General features: G+C 52.1%; 2 protein-coding genes across 3 annotated transcripts in view; one reads left to right on the top strand and one right to left on the bottom strand.

The window, feature by feature from the left end:
* The window catches only part of cacng6b (calcium channel, voltage-dependent, gamma subunit 6b), a 7,688-nt gene extending 6,067 nt beyond the window's left edge, over positions 1 to 1,621 (top strand). For both annotated transcript variants that reach the window (XM_084668848.1, XM_084668849.1), the window contains exons 4-5: positions 59 to 196; positions 556 to 1,621. In XM_084668848.1, coding sequence (XP_084524974.1) covers positions 59 to 196; positions 556 to 776 — 359 coding nt within the window. In that variant the 3' untranslated portion in view covers positions 777 to 1,621. The remainder of the gene's footprint in view (positions 1 to 58; positions 197 to 555) is intronic.
* A 4,108-nt stretch (positions 1,622 to 5,729) lies between these two features.
* Positions 5,730 to 10,932, bottom strand: cacng8b (calcium channel, voltage-dependent, gamma subunit 8b). The gene is made up of 4 exons (XM_084671191.1): positions 10,707 to 10,932; positions 8,171 to 8,254; positions 6,993 to 7,133; positions 5,730 to 6,541 (listed from the first exon to the last, which is right to left on the bottom strand). Exons 1-4 carry the CDS (start codon positions 10,927 to 10,929, stop codon positions 5,730 to 5,732), a joined length of 1,260 nt encoding a protein of 419 aa, XP_084527317.1. The 5' UTR covers positions 10,930 to 10,932.
* Between the last annotated feature and the right edge of the window lie 297 nt (positions 10,933 to 11,229).

Here is an 11,229-nt window from a genome sequence, read left to right on the forward strand (position 1 = left end):
CGCCCGCCCACTTAATCTCTCTCCTATCTCCTCCCCTCCCCCCCCCCTCCTCTGTCAGGCTTGAACATCGCAGCAGCCGTACTGGCCCTGATCAGTCTGACCATGATGGCGATGGGATCCATCTGCATTACCATGTCCCTCAGCAAGGCCGTCCAGTTCTTCTTAAAGCCTGCCTCCTTCTGCTTCATCCTATCAGGTGAGAGCTTGGGTAAAGCAGGGGGAGGTGTTGGGGGGGGGGGGTGCGATGAGTTACTGACCGTCTTCTGAGCAGCCACAAAAACCACAACATAGAAATAATCACATTAGATAGAGCAGGGATCAGAGCCATGGCTGACTTTGTATTCTATTCAGTGATTTCTGCATTCCAGCAAAACTATCAAACTTGATAACAAGCAGGAAATGTCAGGACGTTTGACCTTGAGAACTGACCTTCTCTTTACTCTCTCCTCTCTCTCCCTCCCCCTCACCATAATTTTCCCTCTCCATAACTCTTCCCCACTATGACTCCTCCTTTCCTTTCCTCTCTCCTTCCCTCCCCCTCCCCCTCTCCTCCAGGTGTTTTGGTGCTGTTCTCTATACTGGTGTTCCACCAGTCGGTCCTTGCTCTCCTGGCAAGTGACCACTCTGTCCCCCTGCATCACGAGCTCTCCTGGTCAGTGGCGTGTGTGGGCAGCGCGGGGGCCATCCTCATCGTGGGCGGGGTCCTCTTCCTCCTTCTCTCCCTGTCGGAGAGCCCCTGGCAGAAGTGCCTGTCTCAGAAAGACAGCGCCACCTAGAGCTCAGGATGTCTTTCCCCTGCCCCCCTCCCCAGCCCCCCATCCCCAAGAAAAAAAACCACCTGAAAAGCTAAACTGTTCCACACAAGGATGTCAAACTCATGTTTCTTAAGGGCTGTCACTGTATGGGATGACGTTTGAATTTCTTTGAATTTCTTTGTACTTTGATTACTTTACTAGAACGATTAAACACATTGAACCAAGACTGTATGTACTGACACAACATCCCATCAGGTGGAGAGGTTAAGACACCTGTTTGTTTTATAGTCTGATGCTGAAGACAAAAGAAAAGGATGAATTACTGACCTTAAACGTTTAACGAAGAATTCACGGCGAAGGCTTAATGCCAAATACGAGCAGTTCAGTCGACATTTCATCAAATGTTTCTGTTCATTTTGACAAAGTGTTTGGGGTAAATGCTGTGTCTGTGCATGAAGGATTGTATATTGTGTGAGTGTGTGTGTGTGTGTGTGTGTGTGCGATGTGTTGCTGTATGAAAGTGTCAGATGATTATTACATACAGACTTAGTATATATTTGACGGTGTATTGTATAGACTCACTTCACAAACAAAACTCTGTATATAATATATGTGTTTATATTTGACTTACTTGCGCACTGTGTTGTTTAAGCTAAGAAAGAATGTTGCTAGCATCTCTTTCTCCCTCTTTTTCGAAACAAATATATTGTCATTGTAGGAAGCTTACTGTGACTTTCTTTACTTACAAATGCTATTTTGGAAAATGTACACTGAAAATGTACTCAGCGTTTCCCCATCTACATGCTACACGTATGTCTCACTTGTTTTGCTTATTAAATACATTGATTCATTGATTTGACATAAAATGTTCGCCCCACATTGGTGCATGATTTTCCTGCCCTCAAACTCTTTTTAGTCCTCTGCCTAGCCCCGCCCACCCAGTCCCTCTCACCCTCTCACGATCTCACCCTCTCACCCTCTCACCCCATCCTCCAAAACCCTGTTCCCTCCCCCCTCTCTAAAATTAGTGCATTGCTCATCTCGATACATTTCACTGCAGAGGTTGGGAAACCTTATCCATGAATTTCAACTATTTACCCCCCCAGCCCATCCTCCAGTCCTGTCCCAGGCCCCCCCCTCCCTGACCCACAGCCCCTCCTCTTCGCTCCTGTCTCCAGGGTGACACCTCCTCACGAATCCCCTGGGCCCTGCTGGCTTTGCCCACTCGCCCCCAGAGCCGTGGTGATAGGCCACAGCTGACCTAGAACAGTCCTGCGTCTCTCTGGACCCCCCTCTCTGCTCTCTGGTCCGGTCAGCCCCCCTGACCCCCCCCCCCTGACCCCCCCCCTCCCCCTGACCCCTCCCCCCTCCTCCATTTCTAAACCAAAGTGTTCTCCGTACAGACACATGCATGTGTGCAGGCACACACGCAGGGACAAACTCACATAAACACACCTAGCGCGCACACGAGGAGCACAAACAGCCTGGCGCAGAAGCTGCCTGACCTGGGAGCTGCTCTGTATATATAGCAGTTTAATGGCCGCGGGCAGACAGGATGACGAGCGCGGTACGTGCGCTCCCAGGCTTGTTCTCGGGGTGGAAGTGGGCCTCACTCCACAGGGCGCTGCACTGGCCTCTTTGCAGGGGGAGAGCACGACCTCCAAACTCTCCAAATGTCGGAGAACGGCGCGGAGCTCGTCGGGATCGCGTCAGGAGAACGAACACGTCTGTGCTTCGTCTAGCGTCTGGGCTGGACAGGGAGCGTGCCAGCCGTACGTCTATGCTGGTGGAGTTTGTTACCGCTGACATGCACTGTCAGACTGCCCTCTTGTTAATAGTGTTTTTGTATTTTTTTTTAAGATCAGGTGAGCTACCTCGTGGCCCAGTCTGCAGGGACAGCAGTGTCCAGTCTGCAGGGAAAGCAGAGTGTCCAGTCTGCAGGGACAGTAGCAGTGTCCAGTCTGCAGGGACAGCAGTGTCCAGTCTGCAGGGACAGCAGCAGTGTCCAGTCTGCAGGGACAGCAGTGTCCAGTCTGCAGGGACAGCAGCAGTGTCCAGTCTGCAGGGACAGCAGTGTCCAGTCTGCAGGGACAGCAGTGTCCAGTCTGCAGGGACAGCAGCAGTGTCCAGTCTGCAGGGACAGTAGCAGTGTCCAGTCTGCAGGGACAGCTGTAGTGTCCAGTCTGCAGGGACAGCAGCAGTGTCCAGTCTGCAGGGACAGCAGTGTCCAGTCTGCAGGGACAGCAGCAGTGTCCAGTCTGCAGGGACAGCAGCAGTGTCCAGTCTGCAGGGACAGCAGCAGTGTCCAGTCTGCAGGGACAGCAGAGTGTCCAGTCTGCAGGGACAGCAGCAGTGTCCAGTCTGCAGGGACAGCAGAGTGTCCAGTCTGCAGGGACAGCAGCAGTGTCCAGTCTGCAGGGACAGCAGCAGTGTCCAGTCTGCAGGGACAGCAGAGTGTCCAGTCTGCAGGGACAGCAGCAGTGTCCAGTCTGCAGGGACAGCAGCAGTGTCCAGACCTGGACCCCACACAGGAGGAACCACGTGGCTTTAATGGGGTCACATTGATCACTGTGCCACCTGGTCAATACTGCCTCTGACTCATTCAGGATAATGAGTGTTGGGAACGAGGCAGAAGACTCGCACGTGTGTTTGTCATCTCTGTACCCCTCTGTTCACTGCCCAAAAAGAAGGAGGAACATCCCCCGTACCTCTTGCTAAATGACGTTGTGATTTCATCCCGCAAACGTATCTATGAACCCTACGCATCCTTAAATAAGCTGTTGACCTCTCTGAATCAGCTGTGCCAACGCGAGCTGGAGAATCTTTCTCTCTCTTTTCTTATGTCTTTCTCCCTTCCCCTCCAGTATCATCACCTTCATCTGTTTCTCAGCTCTTTGTCACATCACCGGAACAAAAGACAACAGCCCATCAGTTAGTCTGTTACAGTTTTTTTTTATAAACTTCGTGCAATACAGTGTTTGAGTTTATCACACATTTAGATAAACCATAATCATTTGTCTAGATATATCTATTCTCAACTACATACTATTCATATTGCCCACATAAATGCTATCTGTGCGCAGCTTTGTCACATTATTCTTTTTTTTCTCAAAAGAAATGAAAGTAAAATAAAGTCAAAGAATATGGAAGCTTCTGGTCGTTTTGGATTCTCCGTGACTCGACATGGTTCCAGCCACGGCCGCTCTCCCTCAGGTGAACGAGAGTATCGAAGCCGCAACACATCTATACAGGTACATTCTCATCAACATGAACAGAGGGGGTCAAAGGTCAACGTTTAGGGATCAGGGGTCACGGGGTAAGCACAGTGAAAGAATCTTTGGGGGGGGTTGGGCTCGGGGTCATCTCTGCTGATTCTGTCGTGGGACGTGTGACAGTGGGGGGGAAGGGGGGGGGGTAACAAGGTGCCCTAACAATGGCGGGGGCGGGCGGGGGGGGGGGGTGGAGGGGGGTGGGGCGAGGTATTGCACCCCACAAGAGTCCAAACAGGGGGTTTCCTGTACCAGTTACCCAAACAGAGGAACAGATAAGCACACGCCCTCCCTCCTCTCTCTAAACACACACCCTGTTTCAATACTAGTCCCAAACAAAGTATCTATAGACTTTTGTAAATATAAGTATGCATAAATTACAATGTAAATTGTTCATTTCAAAAGATGTTTTTTTCCTATCGTGTATTTTAAACCCATCCCACCCACGCACATTGTTTGCGGCATTTAAACGATTAATCGCATGTCTGTTCTAGAGAAATCACTTTGGGATGGTCGTTAGAAAAGAATGAGTTGACGTCGTATGTTTCCGCCGGTGAACGCCCTCATTTGTCTCTATAGAAACAGGTGAACACCCTCATCTGTCTCTATAGAAACAGGTGAACGCCCTCATCTGTCTCTATAGAAACAGGTGAACGCCCTCATCTGTCTCTATAGAAACAGATCTGTTTCTCCTCTCCAAGATGGAAGTATCTTTTAATGCCCAAGAACAAACATCTTTAACACGACTACAGCTACGACTACTGTTAACATTGATTAGAATGGAAATGAGACTAACAGAGGCCCGTAGAAAACTCTGAGAGAGATAAACACTTGGTCAGTGGTCTCTATCACTTATTGTTTTGTTTCATTCAGTAACAATATTGGAAGACAATTTACAGTATTAAGAGCCGACTCTGTATTATGTATAAAATCAAAATAAGCTTAAATAACTACTCAGATTTGTTTTTTTTTATCTCAAAAGGTATAATTATAATTTAAAACAGAAATTGTAATACAAAATGAAAACAAAAAATTAACGTAAAAGAAAAGAGTTACAATAATAGGAATTGCTATAGGTATTATCATAATCATTATAATCATTATAATAATTATAATCATTAACAAGAATGCAGTCTCTCAACCTTTCATACTTTGTGTACAGTCATGCTTGACACCAATGACACAGTAACATAGCTCATTGAACTAGTGCTCCTGCACTGAAGGATTTCACAGTAAAAGTCGTCAGGATCCAAAAATAAGAGTGAAAATTATACAAATAATTTCTTCATTCCAAACTATAACGTTGCAAACAGAGCAAGCTCGTAATAACACCAAGAATAATCACAACAACAATTAAAGATTAGCTGGTTAGATCAGCAGGAAATATTGCACAAAAAATACAAGTGGATTGTTTTATAGTAGCTCAAGGTTAACTGCGTTTGATCGTTAACAAAATAAATCATTTCTAGCGCCTTAAAATATCAAAATAGTTTCATTGTGAAAGTTCATTGTTGTTGTTATTATCGCTCTGTTATTACTCATTTTCTTTTTGTTCTCCGTGAGATACAGTGGACTATGTATAACAGTGAAAATGGAGGGAGAGATCCATCCTTTTATCTCACCCCCACCAACTTTTCCCCACCCTCTTATTCCGACGCGCCACGAGAGCCCACCACCTTGGCCCCCCCCGCCCCCCCTCCGCTTCCTACACAGGCGTCGTCTTCCTGTTGAGGGTGTTGGAGTTGCTCTCTCTGTCCCCCTTCAGCCTGTCGAGCGTGCCCATGGCTCGCTCCCTCTCCACCGTGGACGAGGTGAAGGGGGGGGGGCCGGAGCCACCGACCGAGTTGGGCATGGGCGCGTTGGAGTTGGAGGAATTCTGCGACAGCGAGGGATTGTGGGACTTGAGCGAGGGCAGGGTGCCCCCACTCATCACGCCGCCTCCCCCGACGCCGTCCTTGGGGAAGCAGTTGTGCAGCTGGTAGAGGGTGGCGCGGTCCACGGTGCCGTACATGGGCGGCAGGCCCGCCATCTTGGGGTCGCGGGACAGCGTGTAGAGGGAGATGTCCCCTCCGGCCAGGGTGGTGTGGGAGCGGGAGTGGGGGTTGGGCAGCGTGGACACGGAGATGGGGCCCTGGGAGAGGAGGGCCGAGGGCGGCAGGCCGAAGTTCTTCCCCACCCCGCCCCCCACGGGGGAGGGGTCTCGGGAGCGCGAGGGGTCGGTGGAGCGGGACGAGGAGCGGGAGCGGCGGCGGAAGCGGTAGCTGGGAAGGCGTAGCATGGCGTGCGTGGTGCTCTTGAAGAGGTCGGTGCGAGAGCGACAGCGCAGCTCCTTGTTCTTCTCGATGTAGATGTTGACGGCCAGGACCCCCACCATCTCAGCCATGATGAAGGACAACCCCCCGAAGTAAAAGGACCAACCGTAGGAGTACTGCCACTTCTTGTCCTCGTCCTTCTTGGGGGAGATGTCGCCCAGCGCGGCCGAGATGTACACAATCACACCGATGATGTTACTCAGTCCTGCAGGGACACAGTCAGGCAGGGGGATGTGAGGAAATGCACTGACACACACACACACACACACACGTACACACAAACACACACCAGTGGGTAGATACTACGTAACATGGGAAGACAGAGATTTATGAAGAACACTGGACAGCAAGATGTAAACACAAGTGTATACATACAGTACACACAGAGACGAGAGGAGCACTTTAAATGATAGTTTCCAGACTAGGAGGTGAGATTGTGTTTATGAAAGAAAGAGATAGACAGAGACAGTGAAACAGAGAGTGAGAGAGAGAGAGCGAGAGAGAGAGAGAGAGAGAGAGAGAGAGAGAGAGAGAGAGAGAAAGACTAGGTGAGTGACTAGAGGTAGAGAGCATTCGGAGACAGATGGTCAGATTAGCAGACAACACACACAGAAACACACACAGAAACACACACAGGTGTGAGGGGATCTGGTTACCTGCAGCCACAAACAGAATGCCAGCGCCCAGGACGATGTTCCGCTTGCTCTTGTAGAAGCGGCTGGCAGCAATACACAACCCTCCCATCAGTAACAAGATGGCACTAAGGATGGGGAAGATGTTGGAAGCCCTAACCACACCTAGGAGGAGAGGAGAGGAAAAGAGAGGAGAGGAGAGGGGAGGGGGGAGGGGAGGGGAGAGGAGAGGAGAGAAAAGAAGATAGGAGAGGGGAGGGAAGGGGAGGGGAGGGGAGGGGAGGGGAGGGGAGGGGAGGGGAGGGGAGGGGAGGGGAGGGGAGGGGAGGGGAGGGGAGGGGAGGGGAGGGGAGGGGAGGAGAGGAGAGGAGAGGAGAGGGGAGGGGAGGGGAGGGGAGGGGAGGGGAGGGGAGGGGAGGGGAGGGGAGGGGAGGGGAGGGGAGGGGAGGGGAGGGGAGGGGAGGGGTTAGGGGAGGGGGTGAAAATGACATGTAGATGTGGAAGGAAACAGATGGAGAAAGAAAAAAATTCTTGAATATTGAAATATTGGAATATTAACGTGGCAGAACCTTAATTAACATACTGGCATGCTAGTATGAGTGTATAATTGAGTCCAACCTCTCCCAAGAGACCTTCCACTCAGAAACCTTCAGGATCCACCCTCCACCCAGCCACACACACACACACACACTTCTCTCCCATCTAGGATACTATGCCAAGGGAAATGCCAGCTAAATGCCAGCAAAATGCCGTGGCCACATACACAGTACGCTAGCCTCTCCTTGTGTTTGAACACAAACAGACCAGAACAACCCTGTGTTTGGAGGGGAGCACACATGAACTGGAGCATATCCCTCCACTTCATACATACAGTCGCAATGTGTGTTATTAACACACATGAACTCTTTTGAGGAATGAGCACCAAAAGATTCTTGCAGCTTGCACTAAAGCTTGCATTAAACAGGAATGACTAGCAGACTTTATCGTGGAGTTGTACCAGTTATCCCCATCTAACTCTGTCTTCCTTCCCCTCCCCTTCTCCTCCCCCCCCTGGCCCCCCTGGCCCCCCCAGCCCCCCCGCACCCCCCCCTGGCCCCCCTGGCCCCCCCCCTGGCCCCCTGGCCCCCCCCCCTGGCCCCCCCTGGCCCCCCTAGCCCCCTGGCCCCCCCGGCCCCCCCGGCCCCCAGGGAGTCATTCCTTACGTAAAACATACTCCGCCCCGTCGTGGTCAAAGTCTGCATCCTCTGGGAAGTGGTTAATTTGAGAACACACTCCTCTCTTCACCCCTGAGAGAGAGAGAGAGAGAGATAGAGAGAGAGATAGAGATAGAGAGATAGAGATATAGAGATAAAGGGAGAGAGAGAGAGAGAGAGAGAGAGAGAGAGAGAGAGGGGGAGAGAGAGGGAGGTTAGGTTCATAACAAAACACCACGACACAGAGTCTGTACGAGGTCAGAGTTTCCTCCTAGTTCCACACACACATGACACACACACACACACATAACAGAGAGCACCATATATGCAGTCAGGCAGACAGATCGCTGCCCACTGGGGCCTTGCAGACAGACAGACGGAGGGGCGAATGGTGATGACAGCACACGACGGGTGCTGATGGATGGACTGTGAGAGTGATGGAGTGAGAGGATGATGGGACACAGATGGAGGGAGAGGCGGAGGGGGGATGAGGGGTGAGGTCGTCCCTCTCTCACTGCTCTCTCATTCCCGGGGATTTGGTCTGTAAAGAAAGAGATGGGGGGCAAAGGGGGGGGGGGGGGGAGGGGGGGGCGTCAGCTGAGCCGAGCGGACGCAGCCATTTTGCATCAAAGGAGGGATATCTCCCCGGCTCCTTACCTGGGAAGCCTGTCACGTCCTGGCGCAGGGTGACATAGCGACACAGACAAACTAGGCTACAGACGGTTACATCTTAGTGCTTAGTGAGCGTGTTGATTATCTCTCCTCAGTGGGGGCAGCTCCTCTGCCTCTCCCCCCTCCACATCCCCGCCCCCCCCACTCCACCACCTTCACTACCCCCCCGATCAACCGTGTGACTAACATAGACCAGCCGCTGTGAGAGCCGGCAGCAAGGCAGTGAGGCAGTGAGGCAGTGAGGCAGTGAGGAGCTCCACCTTCACAAACAAGCCACTTCCTGCCGTCCTCTCCCTGACGCTGAGGAGAAGGAGAAGGACAGGCTCCTCTCCTCTCCCTGACGCTGAGGAGAAGGAGAAGGACAGGCTGCTCCTCTCCTCTCCCTGACGCTGAGGAGAAGGAGAAGGACAGCCTGCTCCTCTCCTCTCTCAGCCCCTCCACAGACTCTGTGCACCACCCACCCGCAGGCATAAATCTTTTAGAGCCAACATGTCCTCCTGCTTTCTACTCCACCTACACCTCACTGCATCGCTGCACGGCTACTGAGCATCCATCTTGGCTCAATACTCCCTGGACGTCAAGGATACTTGACCTCTAAGCCATGCCAAGATACTGAAGACTATGCTGCACCACTGAGACAGAGAGGGAGAGAAAGAGAGAGAGAGAGAGAGAGAGAGAGAGAGAGAGAGAGAGAGAGAGAGAGAGAGAGAGAGAGAGAGAGAGAGAGAGAGAGAGAGAGAGAGAGAGAGAGAGAGAGAGAGAGAGAGAGAGAGAGAGAGAGAGGAGTACTGCAGTGGTGCCCTCCAGGGTTGAGTCTTATCTCTAATTGGTTGCTTTGTTATCAGGAAGCTTAGAGATGAGGATAAATTAGCTTTGCACAATGACCACGCCGAGCGTGGGCCGTGCATGTTTCAAGCTTTCCTTGACCATCCGACCCCACCAGGGAAATAAAGCCGGCCCTTCGTGAGGTAGCTGACTACAGCGAGCGCTGCTCGTTTACCCCCTGTTCGCTGCCTGTCTGGTTAAGCCCACACTGTTCAGTATGTCAGACTAGCAGTGTCATGTATTATGAATTAGCAGCTCCTGTCGCAGTGACAGAGAGAAGATGGAAAGGGCAGGACACAGGGAGAAGGCTGATGGCAGTTTCTGAGGCTCACCGAGAAGCAGGGGCTTTGAGGCCCACAGATTTATATAACATACAGTTTCGACAGTATGAGAATTCTATACACAGTACAGGGATGCACATGCAATATTCGTTTAGTTTTTCCAGCTATTCAAGTGATAAATCTGGCTTCCAGTCCCAGATCCATACTAAACAATATCCATACTAAACAATATCCATACTAAACAATATCAATAAGAGGAACACTGCGTGTGCTTCAGGACCAGCTGACCAGACCTGCTCTTCCTCTACACTCCAAGTGAACCTCTTAAGAGCACCCTCTCAGCTGGAAGCACCGTCTGAATTATTACACACGCCCAAAAGAGAACAACAAGCCTCCGCTCTACCGTTTGACGCTGGGTCAGCACGGTCGCTCAGGGACACTTCTCACTCCGGGCCGGTTTCTCCAGAACAGGCTGTAAATTCACATCTCCAAGCTGAACACAAAGACCCCCACCCCCACCCCCCACCATCCCCCAGCTCTTCGCAGCATAGAAGTGAATTCACACGCTTAGAAAGGACACACACGCCTGGATTCGCAGATCCAAGCTTCTACCGTCGAGTCTCCGACAAGAACCCCTTCACCCATCCCCCCTCCCCTCCCTAACGGACCCTCGCAGATCCAAGATGGCGCCCGCGGGGCCCCTTTCCCGCACTAGCAGATCCAAGATGGCGGCCGCGGGGCCCTGTCCAGCACCAGAAGCCTCCTACCTTCCAGACAGCAGATCCTCCAGAGCCCAGAGTGGGTGAGGGCTCCTGGGTCCTTCTTGTCCTTGTTGTGGGGGTCGTCCGCCGAGACGTTGGCCGTGCTGTTGCAGATCATGGCCCGGGAGTACAGCCAGTAGTCCGTGCCGATCGCTACCGTCATCAGGCCGAAGGAGGCGAAAGCCCCAACGGTGGTGAGAAGGATCTGGATCCCCTTCTCACACACCATGCCTGGGGGGGGGGAGGGAGGGAGGGAGGGAGGGAGGGAGGGAGGGAGGGAGGGAGGGAGGGAGAGAGAGAGAGGGAGGGAGGGAGAGAGAGAGAGAGAGAGAGAGAGAGAGAGAGGGAGGGAGGGAGGGAGGGAGGGAGGGAGGGAGGGAGGGAGGGAGGGAGGGAGGGAGGGAGGGAGGGAGGGAGGGAGGGAGGGAGGGAGGGAGGGAGGGAGGGAGGGAGGGAGGGAGGGAGGGAAGGAGGGAGGGAGGGAGGGAAAGTGTGTAGGTGTATAAGTTGGTTTATCATGTGTCCTTGG

The sequence above is a fragment of the Hypomesus nipponensis genome, chromosome 2 (assembly GCF_054491055.1).
Source record: "Hypomesus nipponensis isolate SF chromosome 2, ASM5449105v1, whole genome shotgun sequence".
NCBI classification, from domain to species: Eukaryota; Metazoa; Chordata; class Actinopteri; order Osmeriformes; family Osmeridae; genus Hypomesus; species Hypomesus nipponensis.

Excerpts from the sequence above, each read along its gene's own strand:
- cacng8b (XM_084671191.1), bottom strand. The coding sequence starts at position 10,929 with ATGGTGTGTGAGAAGGGGATCCAGATCCTTCTCACCACCGTTGGGGCT. Across the intron at positions 7,134-8,170 it reads CGGGGCGGAGTATGTTTTAC|GTGTGGTTAGGGCTTCCAAC; the intron begins GTAAGGAATGAC and ends CTCTCCTCCTAG. Across the intron at positions 6,542-6,992 it reads CATTCTGTTTGTGGCTGCAG|GACTGAGTAACATCATCGGT; the intron begins GTAACCAGATCC and ends GTGTCCCTGCAG.